The 20,903-nt window shown below is 40.4% G+C and overlaps 2 protein-coding genes across 6 annotated transcripts; one reads left to right on the top strand and one right to left on the bottom strand.

Moving 5' to 3' along the window:
• The first annotated feature begins 5,255 nt into the window (after positions 1 to 5,255).
• On the top strand, positions 5,256 to 7,661 carry slc25a4 (solute carrier family 25 member 4). Its single transcript, XM_047365520.1, has 4 exons — positions 5,256 to 5,469; positions 6,045 to 6,531; positions 6,907 to 7,047; positions 7,134 to 7,661. The coding sequence occupies exons 1-4, from the start codon at positions 5,359 to 5,361 to the stop codon at positions 7,292 to 7,294; spliced, it is 900 nt and encodes a 299-aa protein (XP_047221476.1). The 5' UTR covers positions 5,256 to 5,358; the 3' UTR covers positions 7,295 to 7,661.
• Positions 7,662 to 8,548: 887 nt separating this feature from the next.
• On the bottom strand, positions 8,549 to 20,682 carry cfap97 (cilia and flagella associated protein 97). 5 transcript variants are annotated; one of them, XM_047365518.1, is made up of 6 exons: positions 20,463 to 20,682; positions 18,776 to 19,629; positions 17,292 to 17,572; positions 10,213 to 10,333; positions 10,036 to 10,124; positions 8,549 to 9,060 (listed from the first exon to the last, which is right to left on the bottom strand). In XM_047365518.1, exons 2-6 carry the CDS (start codon positions 19,602 to 19,604, stop codon positions 9,055 to 9,057), a joined length of 1,326 nt encoding a protein of 441 aa, XP_047221474.1. In that variant the 5' UTR covers positions 19,605 to 19,629; positions 20,463 to 20,682; the 3' UTR covers positions 8,549 to 9,054. The 5 variants fall into 5 exon arrangements, with proteins under 5 accessions (XP_047221474.1, XP_047221475.1, XP_047221473.1 ...); XM_047365519.1 differs by having other exon boundaries at positions 10,075 to 10,124; positions 20,463 to 20,681; XM_047365517.1 differs by lacking the exon at positions 10,036 to 10,124.
• Between the last annotated feature and the right edge of the window lie 221 nt (positions 20,683 to 20,903).

The raw sequence follows: 20,903 nt of genomic DNA, 5'->3' as shown, positions 1-20,903 counted from the left end.
CAGGAGACGTGGAGGAGGCCAACAACACAGCAGCAGGACTGCTACCTCCGCCTTTGTGCAAGGAGGAACAGGAGGAACACTGCCAGAGCCCTGCAAAATGACCTCCAGCAGGCCACAAATGTGCATGTGTCTGCACAAACGGTTAGAAACCCACTCCATGAGGATGGTATGAGGGCCCAACGTCCACAAATGGGGTTTGTGCTCACAGCTCAACACCATGGAGGATGCTTGGCATTTGCCAAAGAACATCAGGATTGGCAAATTTGCCACTGGCGCCCTGTGCTCTTCACAGATGAAAGCTGGTTCACACTGAGCACATGTGACAGTCTGGAGACACCGTGGAGAGCAATCTGCTGCCTGTAACATCCTTCAGCATGACCGGTTTGGCAGTGGGTCAGTAATGGTGTGGGGTGGCATTTCTTTGGAGGGCCACATGGTCCTCCATGTGCTCGCCAGAGGTAGCCTGACTGCCATTAGGTACCGAGATGAGATCCTCAGACCCTTTGTGAGACCATATGTTGGCCCTGGGATCCTCCTAAGGCAGGACAATGCTAGACCTCATGTGACTGGAGTGTGTCAGCAGTTCCTGCAAGATGAAGACGTTGAAGCTATGGACTGGCCCGCCCGATCCCCAGACCTGAATCTGATTGAGCACATCTGGGACATCATGTCTCGCTCCATCCACCAACGTCACGTTGCACCACAGACTGTCCAGGAGTTGGCGGATGCTTTAGTCCAGGTCTGGGAGAAGATCCCTCAGGAGACCATCCACCGTCTCATCAGGAGCATGCCCAGGCATTGTAGGGAGGTCATACACAATACTGAGCCTCATTTTGACTTGTTTTTAAGACATTACATCAAAGTTGGATCAGCCTGTAGTGTGTGTTTCCACTTTAATTTTGTGTGTGACTCCAAATCCAGGCCTCCATTGGTTAATAAATTTGATTTCCATTGATGATTTTTGTGTGATTTTGTTGTCAGCAGATTCAACTTTGTACAGAACAAAGTATTCAATAAGAATATTTCATTCATTCAGATCAAGGATGTGTTATTTGAGTGTTCCCTTTATTTTTTTGATCAGTGTATTTAGTAAACATAAAAAAAAAAAAAAACTTTAATTTTGTTTGTTTTTTTCTTTAATAAAAGTTGCACAACAAATTCAAAAGAACCCAACAGTCCATGCATGTGTGTTTATCCTTTTTTTAATGGTTTTTAACAGAATCAGACATTTATAATCTGTTTTTTAACTCTAGAGACTAAAAAAAAAGCTTGTCACAGTTGATTTTCTAAACTGATAATATCAGTGACTGTATTGGTGTGTGTGAGTGATGCGTAACGGTTGTCTGTATGTGTGTGTCTGTGCTGGTAGGGCTAACTGTCTGACACCTGCAGCTCTTCATACTCAAAATGCAAATCCAAGCTCAACCCAACCACACCATGACCCCTCCTTCGATCCTGAAGATCTGGGGTTACCGGGCAACAACTTTAAATAATCAAGATCAGATTTAGATTATAATTGAAGGCTGACGGCATTAAACATAGCATCCACATTTGCTTAGACAATAATACTGAGTAAATTTACCTCTGATATTATTACCAGATCTTGTCACATAGTTTTTATAGTTGATGATTTTACTTTGCTTTGACCCTGAAACGATAAAGAAAAATAAATACCTTTAAAAAACACAATTTATTAATTTGCTGATAAAAGTTTATATGATTTGATGTATATTTATAAAGACAACCCCAACTGATAGTTACTGTTAGTGGTAAGATACAGTTAACTCAGATTAGACATGCAGCATTTTTGAGTCATTTTAATAAGCTAAGTATTAAAGCTCCATGTATTAAGCTGCACAGCATATCACTTTTGATGCAGGTGCTGAACTCGTAACCAGCTCTGGGGCTGCCGTTCTGAAGCTAAGCCTGACCCTCTGACCCCTCAGCCTGGAGCTACTTAAAAATGTCTCTCTTTGGGGAACAAGTAAAGTGCTGAATTAATTGTTATTGTTATATGGTAAGTAAGTGAGGAAAAGCACCTGTTTTATTGGGTACCACATTTACTCTCTGGGGAGATCAGGGACCCTCCTGATGATTACTCAACTCTATGTCGCCCCCTACTGAGTTATTTATACATTTCAGTATGAAACCAGTTTGATCCACAGCCAAAACAGGAGCAGCAGTACAGTTTGAGCTAAAGCTCTACAAAACTATTGACAAAGCCGAACTATGAGACAATATGAGGCAAAATTTATTGTATAAAAACTAAATTTATAGATTGTTTTATATCTGTTTTAGAATTAAAAAACCCAAATCCAGCCAAGCTAATGCCATGCCTTTTATATCTACAGGTTTCAAACATTATTTTATATATTACTTTGATTAAATTATTAATAAAAACAGTAGAACAAATTACATTTAAATAAATCCTGAAACTGTACAACATTAAATCCCTTTATTAGACACACCCTGCCAGTACTGGTTGGGGCCCAAAGTTTCAGAAGCATTTTTCAGAGATTTTGCTCTACATGATAGCATCACACAGTTTGATGTGTCAACTCTACATCTGCAATGGATATGTCCCTTTTCATCACATCGCAAAAGATGCTCTGTTGCTCTAAGGTCTGCTGATTGTGGAGGCATCTGGAGCACAGTGAACTAATTGTCATGTTCAGGAAATAGGTTTGAGATGAATCAAGCTTCTGGAAATGGTCTATTATCCTGCTGGAAGCAGCCATCAGAAGATGGATACACTTTGAAAGGGATGTAAATTGTAATGGGATGGACATGGTCAGTAACTGTACTCAGATAGACTGGGGTGGTTAAATGAGGACAATTTGCTATTAAGAGGTTCAAAGTGTCCCAAGAAGATAACCCCTACACAATTATCACACCACCAGCAGCATGAACCATTATTTCTAAACAGGACGGGTCCATGTTGTTTATGCCAAATTGTGACCTTAACAACTGACTGTTGCAGCTGAGATTAAGACACATTGGAGCAGACAACATTTTTTCAATCAGTAACAGTCCTATCTATGTGAACCTGTGAAAACTGAAGTCTCGGTGTCTGACTAGAGCGGCACCTCGGTGGGCTTCTGCTAATTTAAAATGACCTAAATCCCGCATATACCTTATTGTGATGCTTGGTTTGAACTTCAGCAAGTCGTCATATCTTGATGCCTGAGTGGCTGACTTACTATTTGTGTTAACAGGCTCTTAAACAGGTTTCCCTAAATGAATTACTCCTGTGTATGTACAGTATATTCAAACATAAAGGTATTCTGAAACCCTACCCAAACAGTCCATCTACTCTCAGTCACCTAAATCTATTGATAAAATAAAAGGAGAATAGAAAACTTCAATAACAAAAAATAACAAAGAACCATAAAGCCTAAAAACACTAACACATTCTACACAGAGAAAAGACAAAAATTAATGGTTACATTTTATAAAGTCAAGGTATGCGCTGTAGTTTGACATATGTATTTATCTGTTGTGTCCGGCAGTCTAAATTACACTATTTCATAGGACACCTCTTTACCTTATTCAGTCACCTTGTCAAAGAGGTTTTCAGGGTTCATAATTCAGTTTCTCAGGATAATTTGCTGTCAGTTGTAACATCCCTAAATTGCCCTTAGGTGTGTGAATGAGTGTGTGCGTGGTTGTTTGTGTGTTGCCCTGCGATGGACTGGCGACCTGTCCAGGGTGTACCCCAACTCCCGCCCATAGACTGCTGGAGATAGGCACCAGCTTCACCGCGACCCACTATGGAAGAAGCGGTATAGAAAATGACTGACTGACTGTAACATCTTTCATCAAATAAAGTGTCAGCTGTCATGGAAAATCAGACAACACTTTAACAGTCTGGGAGAACACAAAAGGAAGGGTAGAATTGAAATTGCACTTTTGTGACATAAAGACAATGTCACCATACATTTTGCTCCAGTGTTGTTCAGTTATAAGGTCAAAACCATAGCAAATACAAAAAGCGTACCTTCATCAGCAAGAACCCGAAAGCTCTGACCTCAATCTAGTCAATCAGGTTTATTTGGGTTTATTTTCAAGGAATTCACATAGTCGATTGGCGCCATCTAGTGGTTTCTGCAGTGACACAGGAAGGTTTTGATATTATTTGTTTAAAAGAGCTCAACGTATATTTTCAAGATTTTAGCTTATTTTCTCTAACGGTGAAAATTGTATTGTGAGGTGTTTCTCTTTGTAGCTGATTGCATTGTAATTTAATGCAGAGATTTTGTTGACATTTGTGAACTTATACCAAATTGCTTGAAGCATAACACAAAAAACCTAATGAGGAGGATATGTGACTCCGGGACAGTTTCAGTGTAACAATACTTAGTTAGGCCATGATTTGCTCATATATAAAACCAATCATATATAAAATGCAGATTCCAATTTACATATTTCTAAATTAGAATATGCATTCCAATGAGCTTTATTGGAACACTTATACTAATTGTCAGAATGAAAGTAATTATTGAAAATAACATTTAAACAGGTATTACACACACTTTCATTAAGCCCACATTTCTGTGTTAAAAATGTTTTTCATTTGTCTGCTGTAAAATTCTAATCTTGAATGCCATGTTTTCATTATCTGTTAGCAGAAAATCATCATAATTAAGAGAAATAAAGGCTTGAAGATATCAGTCTGTGTGTAATTAATTAATACAATGTGTTTCACTTAGTAAATGGAGTTACAGAAATAAATTAACTTTTCAATAGTATTCTAATGTATTAAAGGGATCTGTATGTACATATATATATATATATATATATATATATATATATATATATATATATATATATATATATATATATATATATATATATATATATATGCACAAACACATAAGAGTGTTTTGCAAAGCAGCAATTTGTGTTTAGCACCGAGAGGCACCTTTATATTCTAAATGAATAAACTCTTTGTTGTGGATGGATGGATAGATGGATAGATGAATGAATGACTAGTAGATAGATAGATAGATAGATAAATGATCAGCAACCAGTATTTAACACCTCATTTTATTTTAATAGTTATCTGCCAACTCAGGATGTGTCCTTTAAACGTCCCCGGCTTAGGCCGACCCCTCTGGATCCAGAAATATGGCGAACGACCTGAACTTCAACCTCGGATATTTTTTCAGCCTCGTTCATCCGTTCGACAAACTGCAAATCCATCACTCAAACCTCTCGCGATAGACGGCCTTCATATATAAGAAACAGCTGAGAGGGTGCCTCGTCCACTTGGAAGGGCGTAAGGTTTCCTTGAGGATCTTGGGTCGAGCTTGAAACAGCCGAGTAGAGAAGGAGGACTGCTCTTGAAATCAACCAGCCATGTCGGACGCGGTGATTAGTTTCATGAAGGACTTTTTGGCTGGCGGTATTGCCGCTGCCATCTCCAAAACAGCTGTTGCTCCTATTGAGAGAGTCAAGCTGCTGCTGCAGGTAACCGCACTGAACCAGCGGTTGGTCGTGTCGTGTTTTGTGCGTTAAGTGTGCGTGATCCGAGGATCGCTGATAAGCAATAAAAATGTACATGGAAATTAATTTGTAAGAGAAATTCAGTTATGCATGAAAAGGGTTCAAACGATCTCGTGCGTAAAGGCAATGGGCACGTGAGAGCGTAAACATGGAGATCATTTTACGCACAAGGATGGTGGGAAGGTATAATGATGTGGGATCAAAATAAATCAGTTATAGCACTTGTTCGGGGTGTTAGGTCAATGTTTCCTAATTACATTTATACTTACAGCATATGGCCACAGTAATATTCAGTGGAACAGAATTGCTAAATTTAACCTAAAAGCTGTAATTCAATATGCAGTGAAGTGTCAAGTGACTGGGATTTGCCTTTTAGACTGCTGGGCAAACTAAACTAGATAATGTCTGGCAAGCTGAAGGATATTACACATCTTTCATGAAAAGGTCAAAATGACAAATTGTTCGTTTTACTTTTTTTTTTACACTTCTCCTGAAAACACATCAGGTGTAAAGCAGCGTCTTGGTTTTCTCCCTTATAGGTGCAGCATGCCAGCAAACAGATCACCGCTGAGATGCAGTACAAAGGAATTATTGACTGTGTTGTTAGAATCCCGAAGGAGCAGGGCTTCGTGTCATTCTGGAGAGGCAACCTGGCCAACGTGATCCGTTACTTCCCTACCCAAGCCTTGAACTTCGCCTTCAAAGACAAGTACAAGAAGATCTTCCTCGGTGGCGTGGATCAGAAGACACAGTTCTGGCGTTACTTTGCTGGGAACCTGGCGTCCGGCGGTGCCGCTGGGGCCACTTCGCTCTGCTTCGTCTACCCTCTCGACTTTGCCAGGACGAGGCTGGCTGCCGACATCGGCAAGGGCCCAGCAGAGAGGGAGTTCACCGGACTCGGAAACTGCATTGCCAAGATATTCAAAACCGATGGCCTCAAGGGTCTTTATCTCGGTTTCAACGTGTCGGTGCAGGGCATCATCATCTACAGAGCGGCTTACTTCGGATGCTTCGACACAGCAAAAGGTGCGCAAACAAACCTGGTCGACACAAATTGAGGTGCAGTGGTGTTACAATAAAGAAGGGCGAGCCTCTTATTCAGACACCAGGGATAAAATGCTGTGCAGTCCCGCACAAACCATATTAATTAGTCTACAATTAATTTCCTAATTCAGCAGGCAGGGGGCGCCAACTATACATAGACTGCAAATGCATTGAAGCAAGAGAAAACTTGTTCAAGGTGAAACAGATTTTTTTTTTTTATCAGGTAGTTGCATACCTCCCCTTCTCATGCCGCCAAGGGGTATTGCCCATATGACCCATATCACAAAAAGGCCAATACTGTGATGTCCCACTATTCAGTTTTTGTGCATTTTAAATGCTTTGACTTTCCTCATTTAGGCATGCTGCCAGATCCCAAGAACACCCACATCTTTGTCAGCTGGATGATCGCCCAGACTGTGACAGCTGCAGCAGGTATCATCTCGTATCCCTTCGACACCGTCAGACGTCGCATGATGATGCAGTCCGGCCGTAAAGGAGGTGAGTGGTTCTTCTTCTTAAGCATAATCGTAATTGGTGCATTATGCACCAGTATATGGATATTAATGATGTTTAAAATCCCGCAGCTGATATTATGTACAAGGGCACAATTGACTGCTGGAAGAAGATCCTGAAAGACGAGGGAGGACGGGCCTTTTTCAAGGGTGCCTGGTCCAATGTGATCAGAGGCATGGGTGGTGCCTTTGTGCTGGTGCTGTATGATGAGATCAAAAAGTTCAGCTTCTAAGCACACACTCCCAACCCCTCAAGGAGACCCCTTTAATTTGTATAAGTCTTATTTTTTGTGATACATGACACCAACCCGGTGAATTAAGAATCTGGGCTTGTTGGCTACCTCTCCTGTGCAACCAGCTGGAGGAGAATGGAAAGGTGTAGACCTGGGTTTATGCCTCGTCAGGAATGTGTATATACAAATACCATCAATCATCTGCTGAAAGGCAGTCTCTCAGTTTTAAAAGCCGGTGGACACGATGTGATGACAGACTATGATACAGGCCAAGCACTCCTCCTGCTCCTATCATATGCTGTGACTACTCTGACCCTTGTATTCCACCTTAAACATTAATTTATTCAGAATAAAGACTCTGTCTATACTCCAGTCTCTCTGTTCTCCTTACAATCATCGCTTTTGCTGGCATATTTGGTTTCCTTCAGTACTGATGACTCAAGTCTCAATTAACAGCAATGTTTACTGAGCAAACATGCCTGATATACAACCTCTAATTATTAAAAAAGCGAAAGTGAATTTATTATTTAACGAAACCTGTGGGTTTCCTGATGTCTTTGTTAAAACGAGGTTCCAAAAATAGAAGCCCTGCAAAAGTATTCGTACACCTTGAATCTTTCCGCATTTTCACGTTACATCCACAAGCTTATGCATTTTGTGCGGTAGCCCACCACAACATTGTTGTGAAGCCTAAGAAAAATTATCACTGGGCTTCATGTTTTTTCCCCTTTGTATACTTTTTAGAACCACCTTTCACTTCAGTAGGTCCTTTCAGGTTAGTCTACCAGCTTCAAACATCTAGAGGCTGATATTTGTGCTTATTCTTCTCATTGAACAAGACAAGCATCCCAACATCATGACGTTGCCACCAATATATTTCATGGTGGGTGATTTGCAGTGTTACGTTTTTCAACCACACATCATGGACTGTTGGACAGTTTTATAAGCTAACCCTGCTTTAAACATCTCCACAACTTTATCCCTGACCCGTCATGTGGTCCTTAGTCTCCCTGATGATGAGGACCAAGGACTACATGACAAGTGCCTTCTGAAAGCAACTGGTTGGACTTTATTTTAATTTGAGGCTATCAGAGTAGTAGCCATGTTTAAAAGTTCAAGGAGAAGGAATACTTTCAAAAAGACACTGTATCCCAAATAACTGCTCTGTAAATCCAATGTAGTGGCCTTCTCTGTAATAATGGAAAGTGTACATCTTAAACATTTTATGTCACCCTTTCTACTTCAGCATAAAAAAACAATACAGGCTGAGTTTATTTGTTTAAAACGATGACTTAGATCACAAATCGTGTACATGCGTAAACGGTACATGCAAAATCCAAAACTTTGCCATTTGTATATTTTTTAAGTTCAACAACTAACATTTTAAAGCAAATATTTTGCAATCATCTACTGCAAAGGATTGCGGTTGTATTTAAGGTTAAACAAAATGTAGTGATTTACAAACGGCTTTGATATCAAAGCATAAACTGCAGAGAGCGGAAACACAGTACAGCAGCTTTAGTAAATCATTTGTTAAAATAAAAGATAACATAAATATGTTCTAAGCTTTGCACCGTATAAATGAACCAACATCAAAAGTGGCAGTCATACGCTTTAAAGGAAACAAGATGCTCTTCATTAGCAGTGTTGTTAACACCAGGTTGGACGGCTTGCACCCAGTTTGCTTAACCCGGGAACAGGCGTGCTGCTGGAGTCGGTGTTGGTGAGAGGTGCTCTGGAGCCGACAGGCCTGGGACTTGTTAATCCTGGGGGAAAAAACAGGAATGCTCTAATAGGTGATTCAGACAAACAAACAGAAATTGTTTTCAGCGTGAACATAGCAACATACAAGTCAGCTTGCAGCTGCTCTAAACTGCTGTAATGTCCTCTCTTAGAGGTAATTAAATCTGCAGCGATCTGGAAGCAGCAGCTCAGACGTGTGATGAAACCTGCAGCCTTAGTTTAAGAGGACTGCTGCTCACTGCTACATGCTAATCCTCCGTTTCTCTGATTGAAAATCAACATCAGAGTACTTCACAATAAATACAGACTTCTGGAGGTCTCTGATCACAGGGATATATTTAGGTGCACTGCAGCAGTTTTATGCTGCACTTTCACCTCAATAGTGATGCTGCCTTACTTAATCCTTCATCTGATTTTCTCCAGAACTTTAGTTTGTCGTCATAAAATATAAAGGTAGGAATACATAAGCTTAAGGTGCCTTGCAGAAGTATTCATTCCCTTTGAATTTAATTCAGGTTTATTGTAGCAGAGATGCATCTCCCTCAAGGACTGGAGTTTGACACATGTGCTATAGAGTATATTTATGTGTTAAAAGGGACCAGTCAAAGTTCAGATCTAAGTCCAATAAAGATTTGTGGCAAGCCTTTAATTTGTTCATGTTCGCAGACATTCTCCATTCAATCTGACTGAGCTTGAACAACTTAGCATAAAAATAACGGATAAAAGTTTTGTTCTCTCGAGGTGCAAAGATGGTAGAGACCCCAAAAGACTTGCAGCTCTAAATGTAATTGAAAAGTGGACCTACAAAGTTCTGACTCAGGGGTGACTGAACGCACACCACCTGTTTTAATTTTTATTTGCAACAGTGCTTGAAAATTATGTTTGGTTTTGGTCTTTTCACTTTATCACTTAGACAATTATAGCAATACTTTTCTTTCTACCACCTAGAATGCTAATAAAATACATTAAAGGAATGAATACTATTTCAAGATACTGACATATAAGAGGCAAACTCTTCTTAAAACGATGCACTTAACTGAGGGCGTCGAATGAATACTCAGTCTCTGCTCGGCTGTACCCAAAATATCTAAAAAACATTAACATCAAAACAGTTTGGCACACTGATCATCAGCAGATTTGAGAACATTTACCTGAGGATGTTCTGCTGGACCTACCGCTAGAGCTCCTATAGGAGGGAACACTCAGATATCCGGCCTGGCGCTGGTGATCTGCCAGTTGTTTGGAGCGACTCAGCCCAGGTGTGGGTTTGACGGACTCCAGTCTCTTTAGGAAAGCCTGTGAAAAATATTAGGAACTTTTGTGTCATACGTACTAATTAAAACAACCTGCTAACAATTAGGTATTTACAATAGAGTTGAGTGTTAACAGTAAAAAAAACAAAAAACAAGACGTTGCATTATTTAAACTAAATATTTCACGTAATGAGGCTTTTTTGTGCTTTTCCATGTAAATTTTGCTAATTTATTTTTACCCATTATTAATGAGAAGTTTTACAGCATTGCCTCATGTCTTTCAGCTTTACTAGTTATAACATCAACATTCACAATCACAATCAGGAAGGTTTGTTCAAACTGCGGATGGATGTAGGATTTGGTCTTGTTGTCAACTCCCCCATACAACAACAACGGATCAAAAGTCTTGATCCACTTTTTATTTTTTTAAATTTAGCTTTAGAAAGCAGTACTTTTTAGGGCATTGGCTGACTAAAAAAACAACAGTTCTTGTGCATTTACCAACTACTGAGTGGGTTTTCTTAATGAATCACTGAAAATGCCTCCTAAATCAATGGTTTAGTCAGTGACAAGTCTACAACCAATTTTAAAAAGGTATATTTAGCCATTTTATTGACCATTACAAATATACTGTTCATTCATATTAGTTGAGATGCATATATGAAAAACACAAAAGATAAGTCTGACAGACGTAAATTGTTAATTTAGCTCCGACAAGGTGACTCACAAAGAGCGATTAACCATTTCCTGATATATACGGGTAAACAAAAAAAAATTGTTAAAAAAAAAATTACAAAAAAACCCCATACAAAATAAATATTTCCTTCATACATATAATAAAATTTCATACAAGCTTTAATTTAATAAAAACAGACCAAAAGGCGTCAACCAAACAGTATGAAATGATACTGTATTCATGAGGCTAAATGTAACTCATACACCCAGACTACACAAAGCAGAGGCCTCTTGAAAAGCAAACCGTATAATCTGCAATAAGCTCTAGCATCCAAAAAGTATTTCACTATAAAAAATTATTAAACAGAGATTAACTGCAATACGATGTTTCACTCAGGGGCATTTACAATATATTAACTGCTTAAGCAGTTAATCTACTGGTTGCATTTTCAGTTCTATATACAAAATATGACGCATGTTACATGTGTGATGTGCTGGGGAATACTCTGATCACCCAGCAGATTCAATTACTCTTCTCTAAGAATAGAGGAGGCGAAAAGCACTCCTCACAAGACGGACTTCAGAGAGAACAGTTTGTTCTGAAAACGACGGAAACCCCTATTTCAGCAATATTGACCAGAATTATCATCTTCAACTACAAATACATGAGGAATTCAATTAACATGTGAGATAAAACCATAAAAATAAAAATGTAGAGAATGTAATACTTTGCAACACGCTGTAAGCAACAAACTAATAACTATGTGTTTGGACAGATTCTTTAACAGTGCTGATAATCTAAATGTAAGTTAAAAATATTATGGTAAATAGATGAAACATGAAGGGACTGGATGAACCTGCAGAGCCTGAAGGGTCTCCTAATGTCTCTCAGTAGTGCTGCTGCAAGCCTGCCACCTGCCGCCATCTATCAAAGTTCATCAGTGTCTGCTTTCAGGGGTGTGTTCTCAGACCAACCCCAACTAAACCTAAATGACTGATAGATTTCATGGATTATACACACCAATCAGCCATAACATTAGGGCCACCAGTTCAATATGAGTAGGTCATGCCCGTGATGGGCAAAAAAAGACCCAGTATGCCAGGTTTCTCAAGCCCACTATACCTCTGAAGGTTTGCTGGTGTTTCAGACAAGTCATCAGTAGCAGATCATTAAGGTCCCATGGGTTACACTGTGAGTCCTTTATGGGCTGGCTTTGTTTGTGTAGTTTCAGTGGCACATGAAAGTATTCATATTTGGTCAACCAAGCAGGGGACACAGCAAACATGTTGAAGAAGGTGTTCTGGTCAGATGAGACCCCACTGTGCACTTTTAGCCTACATGTAAAATGCTATGAAAACGAACACTGAGCATCACCTTGAACAAACCATAGCAGCATTATGCTGTAAGGATCGAACATTAGACTTTTCAGTTGTAACATCACAAAACGTGAAAAAATTGAAAGGGAATGGATCCTTAACAGGAGTACTCTGCAAGAATCATTCCGAATTAAAAAAAGTGGAAAATATGCGAAATTAAAATTTAAGTTATGGGTTATTTTTTATCATTTTGTTGTAGCAGGTGCTCTGACCACAGAAGAGCAAAAATCTACCTTTTGGAATCTGGGCAAAGCACTTTGTGGGGTGGAAAACTAACAGTGTATTCAATGAACACACTATCCCTAAGGTTAAAACTTGGTGGTGGCAGAATCATGCTGTGGGGGTGCACCTGTTCAGGAGGGACAGGAAAGCATAGAGCCAAGTAAGAGATAAGCATGGGAGAAAGCCAGCTACCAGCTACTTGAGACTGTGGTGGAGGTTCACCTTCTGGCAGCACAGCAACTCTAAACATACAACCACAGATGTACAATGGAATGGCTGAGATCAAATTATATTCATGTGTTTCAATGCACACCATATTTGTCAGATTTGCAAATATATTTTGGAAAACCATGAACAATTTCTCTTCCACTACACAGCTCCACTTTGTCTTAGTCCATCACATACAATCCCAATGAAATGCATTTGAAGTCTGTGGTTGTAATGCCACAAAATATGAACAAGTCCATTGGGTATGAATACCTCTGCAATGCACTGAGGTTTGTTAAAATGTGGTAAAAACATTAAAAAATAAAACTATTTCAGATATAAAAATGAATCATGTCTATTGGCTTCTGGCAGCTCATTACAGGTCCTTCTCAAAATATTAGCATATTGTGATAAAGTTCATTATTTTCCATAATGTCATGATGAAAATTTAACATTAATATATTTTAGATTAATTGCACACTAACTGAAATATTTCAGGTCTTTTATTGTCTTAATACGGATGATTTTGGCATACAGCTCATGAAAACCCAAAATTCCTATCTCACAAAATTAGCATATTTCATCCGACCAATAAAAGAAAAGTGTTTTTAATACAAAAAACGTCAACCTTCAAATAATCATGTACAGTTATGCACTCAATACTTGGTTGGGAATCCTTTTGCAGAAATGACTGCTTCAATGCGGCGTGGCATGGAGGCAATCAGCCTGTGGCACTGCTGAGGTCTTATGGAGGCCCAGGATGCTTCGATAGCGGCCTTTAGCTCATCCAGAGTGTTGGGTCTTGAGTCTCTCAACGTTCTCTTCACAATATCCCACAGATTCTCTATGGGGTTCAGGTCAGGAGAGTTGGCAGGCCAATTGAGCACAGTGATACCATGGTCAGTAAACCATTTACCAGTGGTTTTGGCACTGTGAGCAGGTGCCAGGTCGTGCTGAAAAATGAAATCTTCATCTCCATAAAGCTTTTCAGCAGATGGAAGCATGAAGTGCTCCAAAATCTCCTGATAGCTAGCTGCATTGACCCTGCCCTTGATAAAACACAGTGGACCAACACCAGCAGCTGACACGGCACCCCAGACCATCACTGACTGTGGGTACTTGACACTGGACTTCTGGCATTTTGGCATTTCCTTCTCCCCAGTCTTCCTCCAGACTCTGGCACCTTGATTTCCGAATGACATGCAGAATTTGCTTTCATCCGAAAAAAGTACTTTGGACCACTGAGCAACAGTCCAGTGCTGCTTCTCTGTAGCCCAGGTCAGGCGCTTCTGCCGCTGTTTCTGGTTCAAAAGTGGCTTGACCTGGGGAATGCGGCACCTGTAGGCCATTTCCTGCACACGCCTGTGCACGGTGGCTCTGGATGTTTCTACTCCAGACTCAGTCCACTGCTTCCGCATGTCCCCCAAGGTCTGGAATCGGCCCTTCTCCACAATCTTCCTCAGGGTCCGGTCACCTCTTCTCGTTGTGCAGCGTTTTCTGCCACACGTTTTCCTTCCCACAGACTTCCCACTGAGGTGCCTTGATACAGCACTCTGGGAACAGCCTATTCGTTCAGAAATGTCTTTCTGTGTCTTACCTTCTTGCTTGAGGGTGTCAATAGAGGCCTTCTGGACAGCAGTCAGGTCGGCAGTCTTACCCATGATTGGGGTTTTGAGTGATGAACCAGGCTGGGAGTTTTAAAGGCCTCAGGAATCTTTTGCAGGTGTTTAGAGTTAACTCGTTGATTCAGATGATTAGGTTCATAGCTCGTTTAGAGACCCTTTTAATGATATGCTAATTTTGTGAGATAGGAATTTTGGGTTTTCATGAGCTGTATGCCAAAATCATCTGTATTAAGACAATAAAGGACCTGAAATATTTCAGTTAGTGTGCAATGAATCTAAAATATGTGAATGTTAAATTTTCATCATGACATTATGGAAAATAATGAACTTTATCACAATATGCTAATATTTTGAGAAGGACCTGTATTATAGGAAAATAAACTGCACATTTTAAAGATAAAATGATTAATTAACCTGTCATCACGTTTTCATATCATGGGCCAAATCCACAAAAAGCGAACTGCAATAAACAGCAAGCTTAGTCATTTTTGGCTTTATCGGGCATTTAACTCTGATTTCATATATGTAATCAAAATTAGCTTTCAGTCAACAAGTAAATATAGGAGAAGATCAACTCAGAGGTCCATTTACATAAAGCATTATCTCTGAGGCTTCATAATCAACTAAACACCGAAGCAGCGAAGTCATCATACTTGGTAGACGGAGTCAATGGCGGCTACTGTGCGGAGTATGAGCTGGCTGCAGTGGAAAGGTAAGTCCTGTCAGGTTAGGTAAAGGTAAGGTAAGTTTATTTATATAGCGCTTTTCAGTAACAAGACATTCAAAGCGCTGTACATGAAGAAGACTTTATTGATCCCCAAGGGGAAATTATAGATCCAGTACACCCCATCCAAACATACATCATGACACAAGACAAGGGGGGGACGGGTCACCGAGGCTTTGCTGCCCACTCACAGGCGCTGCCCTTGCTAGATGAGAAAAGAGGCCACATTAGGTAAGTAGAGGGAAAAAATCTTATTTCACACTTTATCCTTAGCAGGATACAGTTTGAGATTGCAAAAAACCTCAGTACAAAGAAGCAACAAGTTGACAAAACAACATCATGCTGGGAACGGTGAAGGTGGTGTGAGGGGGTGCATATGTTTATCTTGAGCATGTGTGTGTGTGCAAGTGAGTGTGTGCAAGTGAGTCCATGAAGCACTGTCCCAGAGGCCATTGTCCTTGATGGTTCGTTGGAATGTTCATCAACCGGCCACAAAGTTCTGAGCAGGTCCACAGGTGTCCTCGGGGAAGGGAGGGGGCAGAGGGAACAGAGCGACATGTTTACATAACTTCCAGGAGAAGTTGAAGATAGTCAGCCATCAAGGCCATGCAGGGGAGCCAGCTTCAGAAAAACAACAATTATTTGGGTTAGGCTGACTCTTAATTTTCCGTCAGCCTTGAGAGTATCGCTGGTGCTTCTCAAAGGCGAATCCAAACAGCCAAATTCCTGGTCTTTCGCCAGATCTGAGCGAACAACTTTCTCCAAGATTTATCCCATTTCACCCCTGAGTCCAGGAACCGCAACCTGCCTGCGATCCCAAGGATCACATCCAGTCTGTAATTCAGCTCACTTAACATCTCAGTCTGAGTTCTGATCGCCCTGAAGATCCCATCACACATGCCAGGCAGCCTCACAATTGCCAGAACAGCTGCTGACATTCTTCGAATTTCTCGATATGCCAGGTAACCGCTGACTCCAAAAAGCAGAAATCCTGATATCAAACATCCAATTATATACATATCTTCCACATCCTCGACTGACATTATCGGCAAACACACAATCATCCACTTCTGCCAGGAGTCCATTGTGTATCCAGAGAAAAACGTCCCGTCTGGGCAAGAGGGCTCTCCTCCACCCTGTCTTCTCGTTGAGAAAATTTGATCAATTGCATTGAGAGACCAGCTGACCAAATCCATAACTCAGAATGTGGAAGATGTGCAAAAAGAGGCTCCAAAAAGAAGACAAGACACAGAGCTGAAACAGAGCAGATATGGGAGGGTGGGGGAGACAGAGAAAAAGCGTCCTCCTCCACCGAGAGCAGAAAGAAAAAGCCTAACGCTAAAAGTAAAATCCTTTCACATCATTCAACTATTAATGACCAACCTGAAGCCCGAACAGCATCACCATCTGCCTCAACAACTAATATAAGATTAGAAACACTGAGACGATACTGCAGTATTAAACCTGCTGTGAATCAAATGTTTCCCATTAGGTTATTGGAGGGAAAACAGTAGATATCCACCCATGTTCAGGCATTACAGACAAACAGAAGATGAACAGCTTACATGAAGTGTGTGATACACGCAGCAGTCACAAAAAGGCCCTGTACACTAAAGCACGATTAGGTTTTCATTGACGATACTGGTACTTTTACCCCGTGTTGTTTCGACACCCACTGGGCATGCTGCATTATAAGTCATCCGCTCAGGTGTTGCCAAGCTACAGACACACTCAGGCATTCATGGTAATCTCTGAAGATCTCAACCATAGCTCTTTCTCTGCCCAACCCCTAGCTTCCCAACAGATGTCCTACAAGAGTTTTTATTTATTTATTCAGGACAACTGGAAAGCATCTGAAGAATTTGAAGAAAAAGTTTGTCTCATCCTGACCTATGATTGAAAATAAGCAAATGTTTTAAAAATACCATTCCTTCTATATCTTTTTGATAACATGTTCTCCAATTCATGCAACAAAGAACTTTTGCCGATGTTAAAAAAATGAAACAAAGATTTCATGAGGCATACAATAGAGGTTATGACTGTGTGTTTTTGCTTAGTAAATTAGATATAGCTAATGACAAAAGAAAACATCCATGATGAAACAACACACTAAACCATCACCTTGATGCAGCATGAAGAAAATAGTTACTGAACAATGCCAAACAACTCACCAGGTTCTCCCGCTCGATGCGGCGCTGTTCCCGCTGCCTGTTTAGCTTACTATGTGAGAGGTGAATCACAGGAGAGTTATTGGACACATTGGTTTTCTTGCTTGCCACTTTTTCCGATCTGGGCCCTGGAGAAAGACGTGACAGCTCCCGAAGAAGTCGTTGGTTCTCTCGATCTATGCGTCGCACGTCGTCATTGGAAAATGAGTAGTTCTTCCTGTTCGTCCCTCTAGGACAATGGAGCGCCAGTTTATGTTCAAGCTGACTTTCCAGTCTGAACGAGCCTGAATGGGAGCAAGCACATCAGTCTTTAACTTGCTCATGAAGAGGTTTCTGATGGGTTCTTTAACTTAAAAAACAACACTAATACACACAGAGAACAAAACACAAATATAAAACAAATACATGAAACAGCACGTTCTTCAGTCACACAGTCCCTTCTTTACATTTGCCATAGTACAGCAACAAATCTCAATAATTTATTTGTGATACATTTGTGATAAACTAAAACAGAGTTGTGAAAGGGAAGGAATCATTCATTTTTATTCATTTATGACAATAAAAACATTATCAGAAAACTGCTGCAACTGTTACACCCCCTAAATAAAATGCCAATGCAACCAATTGTAACTTAATAAGTAAACCTGTGTGTTTATTGATCTCAGTATAATCCAGCTGTTCTGTGAAGACCTCAGAGGATTGTTAGATAACATTAGTGAACAAACAGCTTCGCTAAGTCCGAGGAACACAGCAGAAACAGGTTGAGGAGACGTTTAAAGCAGCATGAGGTTGCGGAACAATATCCCAAGCTTTGAACCTCTCACAGGATGCTGGTCAATGCACCACCTACGAACAGAAAGAGGATAGCACAAGTGCAAACCTACATGGTAACTCTCTTAAGGTCTTTCGGATGAGGCCCAAAGCGAACATTTTGGCCTACAAGCAAAATTTCTAAAGTGGTGAAAAGACTACTGCACAACACCTTGAACACACTACTCCCACCATAAAACATGGTGGTGGCAGCATCATGCTGGAGTGATTGCTTTGTGTTGGTCTATCACGTAAAAGCATTAAACTTTGTAGGTGCAGCATGGCTAAAGATGAAAAGGTCTGACTATAAATGCTTTTCAATGCACTTTAGCTCATATTGCAATTATTACATTTTGCAATAAGAAGAAAAATTAGGCGCATTACATTTTTTGTTTCTCATTTTGCAAAGCTGGTAAAAATAAAAACCTAACATTTCCTCAAATAAAACTGGATCTAAAAGTTTTGAGACCATCTTAGTTTATGTTTTCTGGTCCGTTTAAATAAATTAGTTAATTAATAAATCAGCCATGCTCGGCCTTATTGTGCAACAATTTTTGTCAACAATTTCAGATGTTGAACTACTACTCCATGTTGTAATTTGGCATTAAAATGAATCAGAAGTGTAAAAGAACACTGCTGAAAGGAAAACAAAAATACCGGTAGTCAATTTTACTCACATTCATCCACATCTGGATTTGAATCCTCCTCTTGAAGCATGTTGCTGAAACCACTGGAGGGCACACTTTCCTGCTCCTGTTGCACTTCATGGCCTTCTTTCTCAGCCTCTGAACTTAATGACTGGAGTGAACTAGAACCAGGCGAGGAGAGGGGACTCACATCTGTCACTGAGCCATCTGACTCATCTGTACTTATGTTAGGTAAATCCTGGGATTCAGCTGAGCCTCTTCTGGTCCCTCTGGCTTTACGACGTATTGATGTCTTGGTGGGTTTGGGAAGGTTGGAGGAGCTTAAATTACACCTCTGACTGCTGCAAGAACTCTCCGAATCTGCGTCTGTGCTGGCCTCATTTGAAGAGGGAGGAGGATTTTTGACCGGTTTTCCAAAAGATAGTTCATTCTTCTTTTTTGAGTTGGCAGTGAATGCTGAGGCGCTGTTTCCGGTTTCGTTTGGTCTCTGGTTATCCCCTACCTCGGGCATGGTGGCCAACAAAGCCAAAAACGCCCCATTGGGTCTTTTAGATTGCAGATTTGAGTCCTCTTTGGTTTTGTGTATGGCTTCATTTGATCTAAAAAAAACAGATGACACCTCACTTGTTTGGCCTCTCTTGTTGTTTTCCACTTGCTTTAAGTGTCTCCTTGTCCTTTCAGTCCCTGGGGACAGATCAACAGCGAGATGATCCGAATGTTTAGCAGGTACCCTTGGACTGTACTTTTCCGTCTTCAAGTCCTTCTCAATTGCTTTCTGTCCAACATTTCTGCCATCGTCACAATCACTGTCAAAAAAGGAGTGATCCACTTCACCTTCTAGTTCACCAGGGTTGAACATGACAGCCCTTCCCAACACACAGAACCTGCAGGATATTGTGAGTGCAACATTAATCTCAGGTTTGAATAACTTTTTTTTTTTTTTAAACAAATCAAGTAACCTTTGCAGGACAATTCACCCAGTGAACTGTGACATGCTTTGAGAATATTTTGTTCTAACCTCACGTTTGTTATTACAAACCCTAAGAAAATTGTTTGTATGAGATATCAAATCAAAAAGAAATTTCATGTAGTATTTCTGAAGCAATATCTTTGGATCCAATGAGCCATGGCTGGCCAACTGAAATAACATGGCCATGATGCTAATCTCTACAAAATGCTACACAATGATCCTAATCATGGATGCTTCATTGTCGGCACAGCAGGAGCCCCGGTATTGTTGAACTTAAATCAGTTGGGACTGCTGCCATTCCTTAGCAAGCTCTGCACTGGTGGCAACCTGATCCCTTGATTGAATCATGACACTTGCAGTACTTCCTTAAGGGCCAATAAGCCCAGCAACAAAATCTCTCTCCTACTGGTTTTTAAAGATTCCATAAATTGTTAATGTGGGGGATTAGCAGCAAAATCCTTGCCTCTCAAGCCACTTTAAAGAAAAGTGATGAAAGCACATGTTTCTTTGGAGGTAACTATGACAGAACAGAATAGTTTCAAGCAGTACTGCATTGTAAGAAGCAACCGTTCTGCACTTCTAACTTAATCTGAATAACACTAAACACGAACATTTGAACATCAAGTCATTTAGCGTTTCCTGATGTTAAATATTTACAGACATTTTAAATGTTTACATACAATGATGCTGAAATCTACATCTAAACCATCTAAAACACGACAGTTGGCCGACATGATGGTAGCCTACCCGGGCAGTGACAACTTTCTTTAGCTACAAACCCGAAGCAGCGTCTTCCCGGTCGAAGGGAGTTGTATACCGGTCGGACGTCCTACATCTGGGAAGACGAACACATTTCGCTTCAACAAACACAAAAACCGTCAGATCCAACGCGAAAACGTCAGTGCTCAAAAACAAACGCTGCTAGTAGCAACGCGACGTCACTTCCTGGTAACGGTTGCGCAGTGGACGGCGCTGCGAACTCTGGGTGTTGATGTGAAAATGAGTACAATGTTTTATAGTATTTTATATGCAAAAGCCAAACAATAATGCCTATAACTGAAAATAATGGTAAAAAGGTGTTTAGAAATCATATAAATGGGCTGACCAGGTTAAAAAAAAATGCAATGCTTCTATAAATGCAACGGAGCTCTTGGTGCTTCTCTGATTAATGCTCTTTTTGCTTTGGTT

The sequence above is a fragment of the Girardinichthys multiradiatus genome, chromosome 5, assembly GCF_021462225.1.
Source record: "Girardinichthys multiradiatus isolate DD_20200921_A chromosome 5, DD_fGirMul_XY1, whole genome shotgun sequence".
Taxonomy (NCBI): Eukaryota; Metazoa; Chordata; class Actinopteri; order Cyprinodontiformes; family Goodeidae; genus Girardinichthys; species Girardinichthys multiradiatus.
This window is presented reverse-complemented; position numbering and strand designations above follow the sequence as displayed.

What these genes read in the sequence shown, in the direction of transcription:
- slc25a4 (XM_047365520.1), top strand. Translation starts at nt 5,359, where the DNA reads ATGTCGGACGCGGTGATTAGTTTCATGAAGGACTTTTTGGCTGGCGGT. An exon ending in GAGTCAAGCTGCTGCTGCAG is followed by an intron (nt 5,470 to 6,044) that starts GTAACCGCACTG and finishes TCTCCCTTATAG; the next exon opens with GTGCAGCATGCCAGCAAACA. An exon ending in ATGCTTCGACACAGCAAAAG is followed by an intron (nt 6,532 to 6,906) that starts GTGCGCAAACAA and finishes TTCCTCATTTAG; the next exon opens with GCATGCTGCCAGATCCCAAG.
- cfap97 (XM_047365515.1), bottom strand. Translation starts at nt 19,604, where the DNA reads ATGTTCAACCCTGGTGAACTAGAAGGTGAAGTGGATCACTCCTTTTTT. An exon ending in AAATCCAGATGTGGATGAAT is followed by an intron (nt 17,573 to 18,775) that starts GTGAGTAAAATT and finishes GCTCCCATTCAG; the next exon opens with GCTCGTTCAGACTGGAAAGT. An exon ending in GCATCGAGCGGGAGAACCTG is followed by an intron (nt 10,334 to 17,291) that starts GTGAGTTGTTTG and finishes TATTTTTCACAG; the next exon opens with GCTTTCCTAAAGAGACTGGA.